At 36.3% G+C, this 19947-nt stretch overlaps 1 protein-coding gene across 1 annotated transcript in view; it reads left to right on the top strand.

The window, feature by feature from the left end:
- The window catches only part of LOC139138937 (uncharacterized), a 32861-nt gene extending 12934 nt beyond the window's left edge, over positions 1-19927 (top strand). The window contains exons 6-14 of the mRNA XM_070707560.1: positions 1210-1338; positions 1734-1896; positions 6998-7116; positions 8567-8887; positions 10367-10687; positions 11248-11508; positions 14154-14300; positions 14963-15121; positions 15580-19927. Of these exons, the coding sequence (XP_070563661.1) occupies positions 1210-1338; positions 1734-1896; positions 6998-7116; positions 8567-8887; positions 10367-10687; positions 11248-11508; positions 14154-14300; positions 14963-15121; positions 15580-15971 (2012 nt within the window). The 3' untranslated portion in view covers positions 15972-19927. The remainder of the gene's footprint in view (positions 1-1209; positions 1339-1733; positions 1897-6997; positions 7117-8566; positions 8888-10366; positions 10688-11247; positions 11509-14153; positions 14301-14962; positions 15122-15579) is intronic.
- The last annotated feature ends 20 nt before the right edge of the window (positions 19928-19947 follow it).

The following is a 19947-nucleotide window of genomic DNA, read 5'->3' as shown; positions in this document are numbered from 1 at the left end:
TAACACTTTTGAGAAATTTGAAAAACATGAAAATCCAATTATCCCAAATTAGTTCAAATGGTGTTGGCATAGGCCTAAACGTTTTTGTATGTATGTTTGTATGTATGTATGTATGTATGTATGTATGTATGTATGTATGTATGTATGTATGTACGTACGTATGTACGTATGTATGTATGAATGTATGTATGTCAAGCTGTTACATTTTTTAGTTGAAAGAAATGTTGTGAGTCGTTTCTCACTCCAAACATGGTCTACTTCACACAAGTTTGTCCATGAAATAAATAGTCTTTGGGGAGCGTTCAGTTATCACGACCGGGGGTGGGCTGGCAAAATCCAGGGGTCACCTTAAATTTGAAAATTGCAAAATGGGGTCATGTATTTCCAAACAGCACAGAGGGGGTCACTTGATTTTTGTAAGTATCCATCCCGTCAAAAAGCAGTTTCAGTGTACACAAATATTCTGGGAAATACAAATGATTCTCTGTAAGTCATTTCACAGTAAATCTGAATAAAAGTATATGTATTATCTGTCACATAAACATCTTGCCATGACAAATCTATACAGGCTTGTCATCTTGGAAATTGAGCTCGTTGAGGGCAATGATAAATTCCCATCAGCCTTCGGCCGAGTTAAGGCAATGATTAGGTGCGAGCCATATGTTTAAACTGAAAACTGGCATACATTGAAAGGTTCCTCTTGTGTTGTTGTATAGCACAACTGTTGATATCTGACCAGCTTTCAGGGGAAAATATGTACAAAACTTATCTGGATAAGTAAACACAAAGACTGGAATACTTATGAAAAATGTGAACGGCTTTGTTTATAAGTCAATATGCAATAAAAGAAGATATACAGAAATATATCTTTTTGTATTAAAACTCTTAAAATAAGTATAAAATCAGAATCTTGGAAAATATATCTTTTTCACTGATGTTATATAGTATATTTGCACTGGCAATGACCAGTGTTATCAGTCAAAACTGGATCAATACAACTCAATCAATCAATGGGGTGGGGGGTGTTATGCATTTTTTGACAACTTAAAAGGGGGTCATCAATTTTTGGGACAATGGGTAGAGGGCTTCAATTACTTTGACTGATGCACAGGAAGAATTTGCCGGCCCCCGCCAGCCATAATAACTGAACGCTCCCTTATCGCATGAGAATATTTATCGTATACCATTCATGAGTTTCCTCTCGTGTAGGATGTCCCCCAGACAAATACGGCAATGAATGTAGCAGGAATTGCCACTGCTTGAATGATGCTTTATGTCACGACTTCAACGGGGCTTGTTACTGTCAGAAAGGTTGGACCGGAGAAAACTGCGATGTCGGTATGTAAAGTAGACCGCTTTGGTTAAATTTTGTTTAAAACCATTCGATGATTCGTTTTTATGTCAAATTACATTGTTTACAGTAATATATTACGCTGATAATAATATTCATGTTACTCTTGATTAAGGCTACGTCAAGCAAGTTATTTCACAGGGAGCTCTTCCTCCTTGTTTATGTGTGTCTGTGTTTGCTTCACTGTTATTTTGGGGTCCTCTCCGGCTCCCGACAGACTGCAAGCGTACTATATCACGAATATTGCACTGTGTAGGTTTTACCTCTCGACCAATCAGATCGCAGCGTTTTCGCCATAATCGTAAGGAATCACCCTAGATGTCGAGGTCGAGGCTATCCGTTACGACCTAATGAAGTTTCTATTCGTATTGCTTTAAAACAGTGAATCCCATTCTTGAGACAAGCCAATCACCGGAGACAGTGCTCTATACCGGGAATGTTGCTCTTACGTGCATAACATACGGTATGATCACGAGCACCATGGGATGGTCTAAGAATGGTAGAATTGTGAAGGAAATGGAAAGATACAGCCTTCGACGAGATAGGTAAGTGTGGATGAGATTCTGACTGGAATTTATATTAGACTTTCTATGCAGAACGCCTGTCGTCAAAATATATGATAAATTTCTATTGCCCAGCGATCAGATGTATGTCTATTCGGATACAAACGCGGTGAGCAATATATTTATAATCGATAAATTAAAATAGGGAACGGAAGCACGTCACGTCAGAATTAACGACTTTCTATTTTATCGTTTTCAAAGTTTTGCTTTAGTCGCATCTATACACCTACAAATTTAAACTCCCCTGCAGGACAACTACGGTACTGAGGAGAACCTAAATTGAAGAGAAATGCACTGTACAGGTTCAATCCAGAGCTACATGTTGTATTCACTCTAGACATACGTGTAAATTGCTATGTTAGTCAGGTCAAAGATGAAGGTAGATATGCCATGGCTTATAGGCGAGCGGCGAATCCACAAAAAGGGCCTTATTTTTAGAGTTTAATGTACCCAACTTACATACGGCCACATCATACGTCATTTGAAAGCTTATTATCTCTACTTCAAGAATATTGACGATGTGGAGCTGCCAATTAGGGCCATACCCCCTAATTTGCATAATTCACACGGGTACCCAATTTGCATAAGTGCGATATAAAATTAGAAAATTCACTGTTAACTACTGTAAATATACTTTTTAACTATCGAGTGATATATCAAATGAAAGGTAGTTGCATGAAGAATACAACTTTGATATCAAAAGACATATTTAAATTGATTTCACTGAAATATTTTCATATTTATATTGAAAATGATATTTTCCTCTCTTGAATAATATTATTTTAAAAATTTTAACATATACAGCTACAACATACAGCTACATCATACATCATAGCAAAGCTTATTATCTCTACTACAAGAAAATTGACAATGTTGAACTGTCAAGTACGGCCGTAGCCCCTAATTTGCATAATTTACAAATGTATCAAATTTCCATGAATGCAATGTATAATTAGAAATTCATTGTTCACTACTCTAAACGTCCTTTTAAACTATTGAGTGATATATCAAATGAAAAGGATTTGCATGTAGAATACGAAATGGATATCGAAAGAGATATTTAAATTGGTTTCACTGAAATATTTTCCAATTAATATTGAAAAAATATTTTCCCCTTATGAACAACAATGTTATAAATATTTCATCACACACAGCCACATCATAGAGCCACATCATATGTCATTTCAAGGTTTATTATCTCTAATTCAAGAAAATTGACAATGTTGAACTATCAAGTGAGGCCTTATCCCTAAATTTGCACAACTTACACAGGTAAGCAATTTGCATAAATGCAATATAAAATTAGAAAATTCATTAACTATTCTAAACATACTTCTGAACTATCGAGTGATATATCAAATGAAAAGTATTTGCATGTAAAAAACAAAATTGACATCCAAAGAGATATACAAAGTGGTTTTACTGAAATATTTTCATATTTGTAGTGAAAAACGTTATTTCCCCTTTTGAATAACGGTATTTTAAAAATTTTAACAGCAATATTAATGCAACCACATGCATTATGATGTGCAAAAAGTGCATAGAACACGAAGAACAAACAGCTGAAATGAGGTCTGAAGATGAATATTTTTGTTTGTTTAATGTATGTTTCAAAACATTTGAAAAGCTCTTCTTGTCTGCATTATTTTCCGATACCGATGTCTATTTTTTATAGGTCAGAGAGTGTTTCTCCAAACATGCCCTTTGTTTGGAGTATAAACCCATTCACAGCATATGAAAACCTTTTAATGTTACTCAAGTAAACAAACATTTTCTTGTAATGTTGTAACCAATGCAACAGCACTAATATATATATATATATATATATATATATATATATATATATATATATATATATATATATATATATATATATATATATTTAACATATATGGTTAATGATTTGAACGCCGACATTTTTTCGTAAAGATGTGTTAAGAAAATATCATCAATTACTATTAACTCTAAACATAAACAAAGATCCCCATGAACGACACTATTGTAGTTGTTAAAAAGTAACTATGTAGCCGAAACAATGTGTGAGAGTAAGCTGTAGTCAAAGTTATGGCATGATCCATGATCCAAGTCATTCATGGCGATACAGTATCATGCATTTCAAGTACATCTAGTAATTCTGCAAATTCATCATCCTCTTCTTAAACAGTTTTGCAATGAATAAAAGGGTTGCCACAGTTATAGCTGCCTTGTGCATGGAAGATTAATTTGACAGCAGACACAACTGGTGACATGTGATAAGAAAAAGCAAACTCCACACATCGTTCATATCTTATAGTTGTTTGAATTTTGTGTATGTTATGTTTGGCTGTTTTGTGTAAAGTGTTGATTTGCCATGGCGAGACGTACCCCTAATCTACGTATCCTGCCCTGAACCCGCACTGGAGTGGAAAGACTACCGTGACACTGCGATCCTTTGATGCTACCTTTCGAGAATAGAGTTGTCTTCATCAGTCGCTTAAAATTCATTTTCGGTTGGTGAAATGTGTACTCTAATTGACCACGTTGTGGTCTAAAGTTTGTTCAAGTGAGGAAGCTAGAATGTCTACCGTTTCGGTCTGGTTGTGTTTGTGGATGCTCATGTGAATCGAAGATCGAGCTGTTGTAGGTTTTGTTTGGCATAGGTGTAACGCTTATATTTCTGTTTCATATGTATGTGATTAGGCTACGTTCATAAATAATGGTGGTGAGGGGCGGAGGAATTCGGGGTGGAATCGACATTTTGAGGGATAGTAGAGGAGCACTTGAAAGTTAATCTGCCTATAGGGAACCTGAAAATGTTTTGGTTCCCTTTTACTTTTTGCGATTCCAAGGTTTCGAAGGCAATTCAATGAAAATCGAATAACAATTAAATGTCATCGGATTGTTCTAAAGTTAGTAATAATTAAACAAGATCTAGAATTACTTTTACTTTTTATTTTTACCTCATTACTTTTATCTCGAAAAATCTTGTATTTTGTATCGTATTGTTGTGGCATAATTGTTCTAATGTATCGTAATGTTTCGTCTTTAACATTTCCTTGAATGTTGCCGTTTGATTGCATCCACTGGAATCTGGTATCTGTTGGTTTTGTGTGTGTGTTCTTAAGTCGAGAATTTTAATTTGTTGCATCGATGACCTTCACAGATAATGAGGTCTAAAGATATGATTTTTTGAGAAGAGTTTTCGAAAATTTCAGAGTAGAATGCGTTTTTTATGTTTGATATGAATTTATTAAGCTCGTGTTGGGTTCCAATGAAAATCATACATTGTCTCAGAATCTAAGTCAGAGCGATATTTGTTCTGTGTGTTGCTGAATTATTCTTATTTTGTATATATTGTATTCTTATTTTGCATAAAGTGGGCATTATTCTTATTTACTGCACAATTTTACGAATATTAAAGATAAGTCAAGATATTCGCGATTTAAATAAAAATATTGAATAAGAATATTTTAGATACGTGTTTGGAATTCATAGTTCTATTTAACATGCCAATACCTTTCATTTGATGTATCGCTCGATAGTTTAAAAGCAAGTGAAGAGTACATAACAATGGATTTTTATAATTTTATATCGGACTCATCCAAATTAGGTACCCGTGTGCATTATGCAAATTAAAGAATTACGGCTCTATTTTGCAGCTGCATATCGTATATCTTCGTGAAGCAGAGGTAATAGGCTTTCAAGTGACGTATAATGTGGCTGTATGATGTAGTTGTATGTGTTAAAATTATTAAAATATCATTATTCAAAAGGGGAAAATATATCTTTCGATATAATTATGAAAAAAATTCAATAAAATCATTTTAATATCTCTTTGGGTATCTATTTTGTATTCTACATGCAAATACCTTTCATTTGATATATCACTCGATAGTTTAAAGTATGCTTAGAGTAGTTAATAAATTCCTAATTTTATATCACATTTCTGTAATTTGCGTACCCATGTGAATTATGCAAATTAGGAGCTACTGCCGTACTTGACAGCTCAACATTGTCAATTTTCTTGAAGTACAGATAATAAACTTTCAAATGACGTATGATGTGGCTGTATGATGTGGCTGTATGTATTAATATTTTTAAAATATTGTTATTCAAAAGGGGAAAATATTTTTTCAATATAAATATGAAAATATTTCAGTGAAATCAATTTAAATATCTGTTTGGATATCAAAGATGTATTCTACATGCAAATTCCTCTTATTTGATATATCACTCGATAGTTTAAAAGTATGTTTAGAGTAGTTAACAATGAAATTTCTAATTTTATACCGCATTTATGTAAATTGGATACCCTTGTGAATTATGCAAATTAGGGGCTAGGCCCTACTTGACAGCTCAATATTGTCAATTTTCATAAAGAAAAGATAATAAGCTTTCAAATGACGTATGATGTGGCTGTATGATGTTGCTGTATGTATTAAAATTTTTAAAATATTGTTATTCAAAAGGGGAAAATAATTTTTTCACAATAGATATGGAAATATTTCAGTGAAATAAATTTAAATATCTGTTTGGATATCAAAGATGTATTCTACATGCAAATTCATCTTATTTGATATATCACTCGATAGTTTAAAAGTATGTTTAGAGTAGTTAACAATGAAATTTCTAATTTTATACCGCATTTATGTAAATTGGATACCCTTGTGAATTATGCAAATTAGGGGGGTTTGGCCCTACTTGGCAGCTCCACATCGTCAATTTTCTTGAAGTAGAGATAATAAGCTTTCAAATGACGTATGATGTGGCCGTATGTAAGGTGGGTACATTAAGTGTGAAAAATAGGTGAGTCTGCCGCTCGCCTATTAAATGTACTTCGCAACATCGCAATTGACACATCGTCCCGACGGCACAGCTATGGTGGGTCAACATGCATGGTATAGTCTCCAAACCAACGCGGGCGTAAAGGCGTATATGACTTTAAACCTATGTATTATTGGGACTTGCAATTAACAATATTGATCCATGTATTGTTTTCTGTCTGTCTGACCGTGTGGCTCTCTGTCTGTCTCTCTGTCTGTCTCTCTCTGTCCGTCTATCCGCCTGTCTGTCTGCCTGTCTGTTTTTTTTTCTTTCTTTATAGCAACGTGCTCACACTAGAAATCTCACATGTGCATAACTACGATGATGGTATGTACATATGCTCGGCTGAGACATTAGATAGCCTAACGTTGAGTTCAACCATCAATTTGACATCATCAGGTATGTCCGTCAGTCGTTTTTGTGCTGCAATGTACGTGATCAGATTAAAAAGATTACGCAGACTAACTTCTTGTTGAAGTATCTTTAACAGCTGCAATAAAACACTCAATAATGAAGGCTATTGCCAATCTTACTAAAATATATCAACATGTCTACTTTTGTAATACGCTAGGTAGTATCCTGGCGGCGGCACTGTGACATGACAGTTGGGTACTCATGCTGTTCCGCATCATCTTAAAGCACCCCTTATGAGGAATTTTCGACGAAAGAGACACTCTTATTTTGAGAGATATGGGAGATACTTAGACCAAAAACGCCCCTTAATGATGGTTTGAATGGTATGGCATATCGTTCAACCATACCAGTATGGTACGAGATCTACAGGAGAGGAATTTGAAGACATAATTTCAAAACACATTAACTGCCATGTCAGTGCAATGAGGTTGTTTTAACACAAAAATGCAGTCGAGTGTTGTCTTCTGTACCAGCTGATCGTCATTACAGTCTGAAGCTGCCTGACAATTTTTGTTGAAAATATTGTCTACGACGACGCCATTCTTTAAAATAATCTCATTTTCTATTTATCCCTGGCATGGCTGTACATCTATGAAAAACATTTATCAGGATTGAAAGGGATGTTTCGACGAGCAGCTTTCGGAAAAATACCCCTTTTCTTGTTTTCACAGACCTTGATAATGAACAAAGAACGCCCCCCCCCCCCCCTTTCCGTGGTTTTTGGAACACGCAAGGGTACACGTTTGCCCTGAGAGTGCCACCATAGGATTAGTCATCAAGTAATACATCTCAAATTGCTACAAACAATAAATACAAGGACGTAAGAGGTCAATTTGACACTATGGAATGGAAAACGATTTTGCAAAGAACGCCGCTTAAAGGTACTACGCGCCTCGAGGACAGAAAGACTCTCAAATGTTTACAACGCTTTTCTTGTACACCACTTTTGTGAGCTCATTTTGAAGAGTTCGGCGTTAATAAATGTCCCGCCTTCTTACTTTGTTTAATCGAAAATATGATTTTCCCATAGAATTAACACGGAAATGGCCAAATTCTCAATGTGACCCAAAATTTGTATATTCTTGATTTCAAAAGAGAACGTTTCCTTCAGGAAACGTCTCGAACCAAATACTACCTTAATTACGTTGTGATGATGTGTCCTATCTTTCGATTCCGACAGAATTAATTTAACTAATCTTAAATTGTTAAGTATCCAAATCGAAATAATTGAATCTGAGAATTCCATCAACGTTATAACATGCGAGGTACAAGTGTAGTGCTTGTTGAATGACGAACGTGATATTCCGACAAGTATTTGCACATTGTGAGAGTGGTAAGGACCAGTCACTGACTGAACTACATTCTTACTTTTAAACTTCACAAAAGCAAGGTGGTCGAGTTTCTCATCAAACTTAACCTTTTGGTATCTCTGTAGATCAGCAAAGTTTCGTCGAAGAGCCAGCGGACATAACAGTTATTGCAGGAAGTGACGCAACCTTCAGGTGTGCAGTAGCCAATAGAATGGGAGAACTTCGTTGGTACGCCGATACCGACACATTAGTGGCCATTGCAGACGACATTATTGCCGAATGGGGACAGGCGCGCTTTAGTGTTGACAGCGATTACGAGAAGGGAATATACAATCTAAACATCACTAGAGTGAACACCGGCGATGATCGCGAATATCACTGTGAAGTTGGGCCGGGATTCAATCAAGCGGCCATTACTTCTAATTTTGCGCAGTTGACGGTGTTAGGTAAATACTTTTAAGATTATGCGAAAGCTGGCCGGGACTTACTTCAGCCTTCCCCAATAGGTCCTTTGACTGATTAACTTCTCGATTGATCGGTTTTGTTCACTAATATTTCAAGGCTACACCTATCGCATGGCTATGCGTGGCTATTCATGAGTTAGTTTCCTTTTTCTCTTTCGTTAAAGCTGGGTGTAATACCCACATCGAGATCAGAAAATACGTTTCTTCATAAAATCACTTGTTTCTATTATGTAAAGGTAAAACCAAAAGTTAAATTATCTTATATTATAACACGCCACATGCTTATTCCGTGTCGCGATTCGCCAGAATACGTCACGTGACGAGAAAATAGATACGTCTAGTCCCCATCTGATCGACAAAAGTGACGTCAGAGGGTATTTTTTGAAAATGTTTTGATTGTCCTGACCAAATTTGGAAAAATGCCCGTAGTGTCGTCTGCAGCTTTGCAACAATGGCGGGTGACTAGAACGTGATGTGCGTCCGGGATAGGTGACGGCACATTCTCTAAATCAGATTTTCCAACATTTTCCAACATTCTAACAGCGTAGGAACTTGAACAGCTCATTGATGAAAAGATTTAAGTGCAACTAAGGATGTCGCTAGGAATGCTTAGGATATTTTTTGAAAGAAAGTGGTACCACGTACAATTGAAACCGCTGTGGAAACATCGCCCAGTAAACTTGTCACAATGGATTGTTGCGGTGCAAAATATTAAACACATTAAAAACTATATAACAATACAACATGAGCATGTGGTGTGTTATAAAACACCTATAGCCTGGTCTTTATTCGGGCTATAGCGCCCGTCTATTACCCCTCGTGGCCGTGTGTTACCAGAAACACATCGCCATACCCTCGGCCTATGGCCTCGGGTAATAGCGTTGCGTTTCTGGTAACACACGCCCCCTCGGGGTAATAGACGGGCGCTGTAGCCCTAATGACCGGGCAATAGGTGTTTATTATGCCTCTCTGTGTTTATGTCTGTGTTTCAAGACAAGTGCTATTAGCTGCTAAATAATGTGGACATGGTGTGCGCAAAAAGGACGTCTGAGTAAATTTTTAATTTTCAGGAAAATGATCGATAACTTCTGAAAGCAATTGTCAAAACTTTTTTCCAGCTACTCTAATTATCTCAATGCATTCAATTATTAAAAAACACTGATTTTTCTTTTTGTGTAAAGGCATGCTAACGTCAGTTAGCAGAGGGGCCTGTTCTAGCACTGCTAACTACTATTTTACCACAGGCTGTGTGAAATCTCGCCAACTAGAACGAGCATTTGCGTACTTCTGACATTGATATGTTACAATAGAATACCATATGTATGTATGTATGTATGTATGTATGTATGTATGTATGTATGTATGTATGTATGTTGATCGTACCCCTTTTGAGAGAATACTTTACGATTACCGTTTACATGCATTTGCCTCGTGGCTACACTAACATTTCTCTCGATGTAGAAAAAGCCGAAAAGCCGTTCATCGAAGAAGCGTACGACTTCCCCAGTTTGACTTTCCTCTTAAATACTCCTGAGACTATTACATGCCGAGCGAACAACGGTAAACCACCAGCAAATATATATTGGTACATTAATGACGAAATGGTGTCTGAAAACATCACAACCAGGCTGGAAGTTGGTACTAGAAATCGCATGAATACCGTCAGTGTCCTGACTATTGTTTTGAGCCACGAATACGTCAATGGAATTATTACCTGTGAGGCACGGAGCGATGTCGTCAGATACCAGGAAACTACAGCAGTGACACTTGAAGACGTGAAATGTAAGCGCGCCCCCTCGCCTCCGAAGATTTACATCACGGGTGTACCTAATCTAAAATAAGGGATACACTTTTGCGTTTCTGAAAAAGGGAAGCAAAAAACGGACAAAAAATCTAGAAGTGCAAAATTTGTTCCAAATATATCTTCTTCCCTATAGTATTATCAAAACTATTCAAAACAAGAAAAGAAGTTTGTGGAATTCTTTGGGAAAGTTGGCATAGTCTTCTCTTGCCAGGCGAAAAAAATGCATATCCTCATTCGTATAATTCCCTTTTAAAGGCCTTTATTATGGTTGATACTTTACTGATGTTTATTTGATAGCCTACATATAGTACCGTGTCTCTAAAAAAAAATAAAATTACCAGTTAGCTATCTTTTTTCTTTCTTTCTTCCTGTTTACTTTCTTTTAGCCTTCTACCTGTGTAATCACCCACCAACCAACCTACTACCCACCTTCATGTATGTCTATCTATCTATGTTTGCATGTATCTATTCATTTCTCTATTTTACGATTTGTCTTTCTATCTGTCTAAGACGTAACAATGTCCATTCAATCCGGCAGACAAACCACGTGTTTACGTCACTTACGAACCCCTGTCTCCAAATGAAGGCGATGACGTCGTTTTCAATTGTAACGTGGACGCAAACCCAGACAACGTCACTTATCATTGGGAAGTTGATGGTATACCAGCCACCCAGGAACATGGGGCCAAGCTAACCCGTAGAAAGGTCAAGGCGCGAGATTCAGACCTAACAGTGACTTGTATTGCAACAAACGACATTGGGGATGGTCATGACACGGCTGCAGTGAGCGTTGGGACTGGTAAGTAAGGGAGCCTTAAGTAATTACAGGGGGATTGGGCCGGGGGAATGGGGGGGGTCACTTTTTAGAAAACAGTTCAAGGGGTAGGGTCACTTTTTATAAGCCTATCTTGGGTGTAGGGTCACTTTTGACAGAAACTGATTTTATGGCCAAAACTTTGATTGTCCATGTGATATTTCCTGAATAGGAAATCACCAACAAAATACGTACACATTATAGACCACAATGCATCGTGAATTGACATTTCGGTGAAATTCCAAAATCAAATTTCTTACACAACCATGGACTTGTAACCATTCTAGTCTAATCAAGAACAATAATGTGAATAATTAAGCATATATAAATGCACAGATTTATCTAATTTTGTGTTGAAAAAAAATTATTCATAGTTTCATCATTGACCGCTATAATTAGTGAATCAACATTTCAGTGAAATTCCAAAATCAAATTTCTTACACAACCATAGACTTGTTACCACTCTTGTCTAATCAAGAACATTAATATCAAGAATCAAGAGTACACAAATGCAAAGATTTAGCTATTTTTGTTTTGGAAAAAACTATTCATAATTTCATCATAGACACCATGGAAAGTGAACCAACTTTTTAGATGAAATTCAGAAATCAATTTCTTGTACACAAATGCACATTTTACTTCCCTATTCAAGCAAAGAAAATTTAAATACATTATCAAACATATATAATATACAGATATAGCATGTTTTGTGGGGGTAAATTATCAATAATTTGCCTGATAGACTCCTATTATTATGAATTGATATTTTTGGATGAAGCACTAAATCAGCCACATCTTGCCTTCTTATAGTTGCACTAAATATGGTGACCCTTCCTAAAATTTATGAAATACCATATCTCTTCAAAAATTCTTGCATGATAAATTGCGACTGTCCCTCCAAAATCACCAGCCCTCCGCTCTGTAATTTGTCCCTAACATAACAATTGAACCAATTGTTATGTAAATTAGCTGATACTGTTTTAGTTATTCCTGGGGAGAATACCGCAGTGGTTGGGGGGGGGGAGTCAAGTTTAAGAATGTAGGACAAGGAGGAGGGTCACATTTTGGACAGGAGGATAGGGGGAGGGTCATATTTTACGGTACAGGTGTGCGCGAAATTTCCCCGGCCCACCCCCCTGTAATTACTGAAGGTTCCCTAAATGATAAAACAGAATCAGGCTTATTCCATTTCCGTCAAGAAAACGAGACCTGCTGTGTAAATTTGTACGAGTTACGGTGCTGCATAAAAGTGTGTTAGCGATATGAAAAGACTTACAGTGCGGACAACATAACACGAATTTACAAGATGAAATTTCTTTAAAAATACACATTTCTCACCAAATAACATAACTCAAAACCATTGAAGGCAACGCCGACTAGGAACATCAGGTACTTTACTGCAGTACCGTAATTGTGTCGGATAACTCAGTTTTATAAACCGAAACAAATATTCAAAGTAAAAGTTTTAGCAGCCAAGGAAAATAATTTTGGGATAGTTATTAGATCAATGTAGGTCATATGGTTGAGATGGGTGTTCGATGTTACCTAGTTTTGCCATCATGCACGTTGTCAAAGGCGTGTATATAACGAATTAAATATGGCTGGAAATTTGAATTGAGGGAATGAGCTCTTGTGATGCCTTGATTGAACAGAACGAATAACGTCACGGAATTATCCGTTCAATGTCAATCAAAAGCGTACAAAAAACTTATTTTAGTTGTTTGACATCGTTGTGAGCTCAGTTGATGACTTACGTGCATCTCATTTCACAGTTCGATATTTTCTCGGTATTTCTTGCCCATTCTTGTAATCTATTCCTAGAGATCGTTATGCGATTCTTAATCTCAGTATCTCTGTGTGCTTTTTTTTATCTCGAACATAGTGTACTGTCTTCCAACGATAGTTTAACATTTTAGTCTTATGAATATTTGACGAATATTTAACGAATATTTGACTTTTGAGAGAGAACAATCTTACTTGGTTATTTTCCGGATCTTGAGGTTACCGTTTATCTTCCGTTTAGAGATGTTTTGTTTTAACAACTAGCAATGACCGGACGTCGGGTCATGACCTCCACGTTCTGTACTGACAGATCGTTCCACCTTCTTTGACATTGTACTTAGATTTGAGCGACATTCCTCCTCTTTGATTTTGCCAACACATCTTGAGCCAAAGTCATGACAGAACACGATATGCAAATTTCACTCGATATAAGCTGTGCATTTTAGTTTTTAGACGGAGGTTGGTTTGATACCTGAGAGAGACCTTTCAGAGACCTCTGACGACCGTGACCCAAAGACTATTGTTAGACTGTCCTGGTTATAAAAACTATACCATGTAACTTGTGTGTTACTCAGCTAATACAGTATTTCTTTAAGTATTTCTGTGTACCTTGCTGTCTGTTTTGGTCAAACGTTCTACCCAAGAGTGTACGTATAAAGACACTCAATAACCCCCTTCCCCAATTTGCCTATATGACACTAGCATATTGGTCCATGAAAGGAACTTCAATCGGGTGTAACATCAGTCTAGTTTGATTGTAAGGGCCGCTGTTATCTTGACTAACTTAGCCTCGGAAATCTTTGTATTGCATTGTATGTACGTTTACTTTAAAATTCTTTATGCGACAGGTCTGAACAAGAAGTGGATTTTGGCAATCGTCTTGTGTGGATCGTTTGGTTTATTGCTCGTCCTAATAGCACCGGCACTGACATACCGTTACCGATACAGAATACAACGCTGGTTGCTTTGGCACTTTGGTGGCTATGAGGAGAATGGTAAGCAGTATTTTCATGATCACTGTTCTAGAAATAAGTACATGACTTTCTTTTTCTCCGCAAAGTACATTGAAAGTCAAAATATTGGCCTTGCAGACACAACTTGTTGTTTATTATATACAATGTTTTTGTCATCAAATTTAGTCTCATCCGGACTTAAATTCAGTTGTTAACAACATTAACATTTGATATTACAGACATAGTAACGATGACAGGTTGAAGAATAGGCATTTAGACATTGTTTTGAGAGTAGAAAAAAGAAATTTATCTTGCAAAAAACACAAAATACTTGAAACTCATTTAACCATGCACTATTCAAAAAATCAAACAAACAAAACTGTTTCCACCTTTCCACTCTGGTGCAGCGTTTGTGGATAACTTTTTCATTGTATTCTTGGCTTTCGAGTGTCATATGCTCCTATTTTCTATTTTGCAGTGAGTAAAGCGCACATATTCGAAACCATTTTTGGCGTATGGAATCACAAAAAAGGATTTACGTTTTAAAGTCATCTTCACCTTTTATCATGAAATAATCTTGTATTGCATGTTTCTCCCGTCATCTTTGAGGCTATAAAACAGTCTCATTACTTGCGATACCAGCAAACATCAAAATATTGCGACTGACTCTGCAAATCATCGTTTGTTATCCTCGTCTGTTCCAGATGACAAGACATACGATGCCTTTGTATCCTACTGCAGTGGGCAAGGAGAAGACGACTCGGCAGACGAAGACTTTGTCCGTAAAGTTCTTATACCCGAACTGGAGAAAGACGACCAATATATCATATGTGAACATCACAGAAATTTCATTCCTGGAACAGGTAATGATGATCAGTCGTGTCGCACGGTCATCGGTATCCCATTGCACCCACTTGTTCTGCAGCATCAGTTGCCATCCCTCTGGTGAAGTAAAGCGGCCCGAGGGTTTATGTCCATGCCAATACTGAATTGTATATGAGAGGGGGTGAGGGAGGGAAGAATGGAGGGAGAGTACTTTGTGTATGTTGTATAAGTGTAATATTACTGTCTTTTAGCATTAAATATGTATGTGGTGGGATACTACAGTAATATAGACCAACTGTAGTGGTAACATGTGTTAAACGTCAGTCTATCTTCATTCAGGATGAGTAAAAATTCCCGTTCGAATCTATTCAGCATTGTAAAGCGTGCGTCGGCGTGATTGTTCTTATTTACTATACTATGCGTTATGTTTTACAAATAGATATTACTTCGATTTCCATGGTGACTTATACAGCGACTTTTCTCTTCCCGTTCATAGACATCATGACCAATATCATCAACGCAGTTGTTGCAAGCCGCCGTACTATATTGGTTCTCTCGCCCAGTTTTGTCGAGAGTGAGTGGTGCCGTTTTGAATTCTTGAAAGCCCAGGAAGAAATGATGAAAAAGAAGACCAAATTGATCCCCATCATGTTCAAAGACATCTCAAGAGTGGAGGATATGGATGCAAACTTGAAAAGCCTTCTGAGTGAAATTTCTTACATCGCTTGGCCTCGAGAGGATGAGAACAAAGACAAGTTCTGGGACAACATGAAATACGCGATGCCCAGGAAACGACCGAGAAAACCCAACGAGGCCCGCAAAGCTAGAAAACCTGTCATGCTGGTGGACATGAACAGAGATAATGGTAACGACGAAACACAAATCTAGGAGATCGTCTTTATATTAAAAGTAAACAAAAACAGCATGCGCACTTTTGTTTTAAGGAATAGATTAGGTTGGCAAAGTGATGAGCTTAGGACGCCAAAGGCAGAAATAGCACCTGCAGCCGCCTACGGCCAAGTAACCACGAAACACATATCTAGGAGGCTGTCTTTATATTAAATCTAAACCAAAACAGCATACGCACTGTTGTTTCAAGGAATAGATTAGGTTGGCGAAGTGAGCAGCTTAGGAAGCCAAAGGCCGAGGATACGGTACCAGCGACCGCTTACAACCAAGGCTGTGTCAAATTATAAACCAAGTTCTCTCCGTATATTTTACGGGCTTGAGAATGCATAAGGTGATTCATGCAATAATGTTTTGATTGTGGTACAAGCATCTCATTCCCCGAGAGGATTGGTAGCCACATCCTATGAGTCACCGGTGGTTATCGCTATGGATAAACGAGAGCAGGTTTTGTATCTTTCAAATGGGAAGTCTTCCAATAAGACTAGTGTACGTGTGTCCGTTTTCTCGCTAAATTCAAAGATGTAGACTAAGTGATCAAATGTCAAAGCCTTACAACGAGTTGTCAAGCCAATTAGTAGCCGGTTTTGCGCTTGCCCAGTGCTACAATAAGTACAGGTTATGAACTATAAAAATTCTCCCTTGTTTCAGTGTACGTTGCAGTTGTCTGTAAACTAACACTTTTCCTTGATATTACGAGTTTGCAACTTCGTTAAATTGTAGTGATCAAAATTACGAGTAATATTAATCGTGTGTAGCTTAAACTGAAAATATTGTTAAATATACAAATTGGAAATCAGCTGAATGAAAATGCTAAACTTCTTTCACCGCAGCCATATATCATTGTATCATCACTTATATAGCAAGTTTGATTGCTTATGGTCAAGTCCTTCAATTTTTACACGCTAGAGTGTGAAAGATAATTAAACATGAAAATTTCCAATTAGCTGACTTGAAATAATTGTAAAATACTTTTACTACTATCATATAATCGTATTATCGTTCATTAGCACTTTTATCCACTTTTATTAAGTCCTTCCGGTTAAATATCCCTAATCGGGAAAGTTCATGAAATATGTAAATTACTGAATGGCTTACATGAAATATTAAATGTTGTTCACTTCCGTTACATCATTGTAAAATCAATGTACTTAGCGAGTTTATCATCTTTGGTCATGTTCATCCAGTTTAATGTCCCCAAGGCGAGTTTTATGAACTTCGGTCAAGTCCTTCCAGTTTAATGTTCTTAATTGGGGAAGTTCATCAAATATGAAAATCACGAACTCGCTTTTTGTAAAATTCAAAATGTCTTTCACTACTACAGTATCGTCTCATCAATACGCACAGTAACTTTCATCAGCTAAGGTTGGATGTTTCAACTTAAATATGCCCGATTAGAAAAGTTCGTTTAGAGATGCAAATCTAGTATTAACCGATCTAAAATTGCTAATTAGCTTACATTAATGTTATATCGTAGTATCTTAAATGTACATAGCAAGTCTTGTCAACTCTAATCAAGCCAAGTGAGATACATATTTCACATCAGAAAAGTTTGTTAAATATACAAATAGGTAATTAGCTGATATAAAAATGCAAAATTACATACAAGATTCCATCCAATCGGACGTTCTTGAGATATCGCGCAACATGCAGACACACAAAGACACATAATGACATAAGTACGACACAGCTATCTGCGTAAATATGGAGCTAAACTTTATATATATTGCAGTCAGCGATTATAGCAAACAATTTTAGTGAAATCTGTATTCTGGACACTTCACAATCATGGGTTATATGCAACACGACACATACATACATGCAATGTACATGTATATCTGTATATCTGAGTTAAGAGTTTGGTCTTTTTATATCTTCTAAGTGTAATTCACAGATATTTAAACTTGCTAGGTGATAAATCTTAGTAAACTATTGTTTTACTGATTGCAGTTGACAGTAAGCTTATATCTATTGTGATAAAATAAGTCACTATGCAAACTCAGTTTTCAAGTTGGCGTGTAAAAAATGATTCCAAACATGGTTTACCTTGCACAACATTTACTTTGTGGACCTGGTCACTTCAGGGTTACTGTAAAGTGTAAGAAATTGTCGCTAGTAATATTGTTTCATTATAATTTGCCATGAAATAGGATTAACGAGGACCAGTCATAAATTACCACACTTTTCTCGATACAGAAAATTATGTAATTCTTCAACTCGTATGTAGCAGGTTCATTAAATGTTCCCTTCTGCATATATGGTAGGCATCAGCATGAATGCAATCAGGCTTTTCGAGAGAGGAAAAGTTCTCCGAAATATCGAAATATTTGAGAGGTTCTTCATAGCTGTAGATCTCATTTACCCATTGTTACCTTTACTGCTTTATTACTTTCTCCCATTCAATGCAAACCTTGTGTTTTCATTATGGAATTAGAAAAGAAGACAATATCTTTCATTGCAGTGCTTGTTTGAGTCTCCTTGCTGTCAATTTGAGAGGCACTCTCTTGCTCTACCGGATTTTGTTCAATGTAAATGTTCAAAATTGCTTTTTCAATTAAATTTAACAAGTAAAATGTACACGGGCCTTTTGTAATCAAATAGAGGGATTTTCGATGAATGTACACTCAATTAATCATTTCTTGATGTCGATCATCATGGACGTCGTTATTTCAAGCATTCAATTTGATTTTAATGCTGTGAGACAAAGCGCTTTCAAACCCGTGCAAATGTTCCATATCATTACCCTGGCCTGTATTGGGTGGTTCATATCTGGATGAACTCATCCAATTCTACATCTGCTATTGTTCTCATTTGAGCCGGAATGTCTTCTGCTCCTATGAAGTTTGTCCGGGCACTTTCATCCATGGGCTGGATATTCCTAATGGTATTTTTCGATAAATATAATGTCCTTTTTATGTATTTGTACCATCAGCTTGTGTCTCTCATATTTGTGTTTTGCATTTTATTATTTTTAGTCATTTTCGGCCAAAACTTAAAAGAGAATTTATATGTTGCTGCCTGATGGGCAGATTCAACCTCATATCAGATTCTTTGACCGTATTAACTTTTTTGAAGTCATGTTGTATGAAACGGCCTGTATCTCTAACATTGCTCTGTCAATATTAAGATTGTCCTTTTAGATAGCAGATAGAATTCGATAAATTCAACCTTTATTTTGTCATATTGTATAAGCCCATTGGCATTTGTAACTTCGTTCTGCTATACTAAGAGTATCATTTCGAATACCTGGTAGAATTACATAATTTAAAAATTTCATATTTGAAAAAATTATGATGCACTAGCATCAATTACAGGGTAACTTTTCTTTAACACAATTGATACACTTGGTTGTGCATGTATAGTTTGCACTCCTATTATGCAAAACTATATCACTTCCATATATCAACAAATGTTAAATCTGAGAGGGGCTTTGACAAGAATTACTGAAAAAGAATAAAATTTCACTTAGAGAATACAACTCTAAGAAATAGCTGGTGTATTGTTAAGCACACTTTATCTTAGAGCAGTATGTTATTGAAATCGAATTTAAATTTCTTCATGCAATATAAATAAGTAGATTATCCCATACTTCCTTTACACAGAGATTGTATTTCATTCTTATTATATCGTAGATTGATCTAATGTGTAATATTATATGAATTCCATTTAATGATGTTGTGTATTCCATTTACCTCATCTGTGCAACATTTAAGGTAGTATGCGCCTCGAAAGTGAAAGACTTAAACTTGTGCTCAAACTTTACTAAAGGTATTTTTCTGCCGTTCTCTTTCAAAATCGAGAATAAAAATCAGGGGTCACTGTGCAAATTTTAGTACTAGAGAAACAAATTACTCAAGATTTACCGATATTTGAAATTCAAAATGACCACCATCCCTATGTTAACTCTCTGGAGGAAAAATAAAATTTTTGATTTTCGTAAAACTAAGCTGGTGAGTTT

The sequence above is a fragment of the Ptychodera flava genome, chromosome 8 (assembly GCF_041260155.1).
Source record: "Ptychodera flava strain L36383 chromosome 8, AS_Pfla_20210202, whole genome shotgun sequence".
Classification (NCBI taxonomy): Eukaryota; Metazoa; Hemichordata; class Enteropneusta; family Ptychoderidae; genus Ptychodera; species Ptychodera flava.
This window is presented reverse-complemented; position numbering and strand designations above follow the sequence as displayed.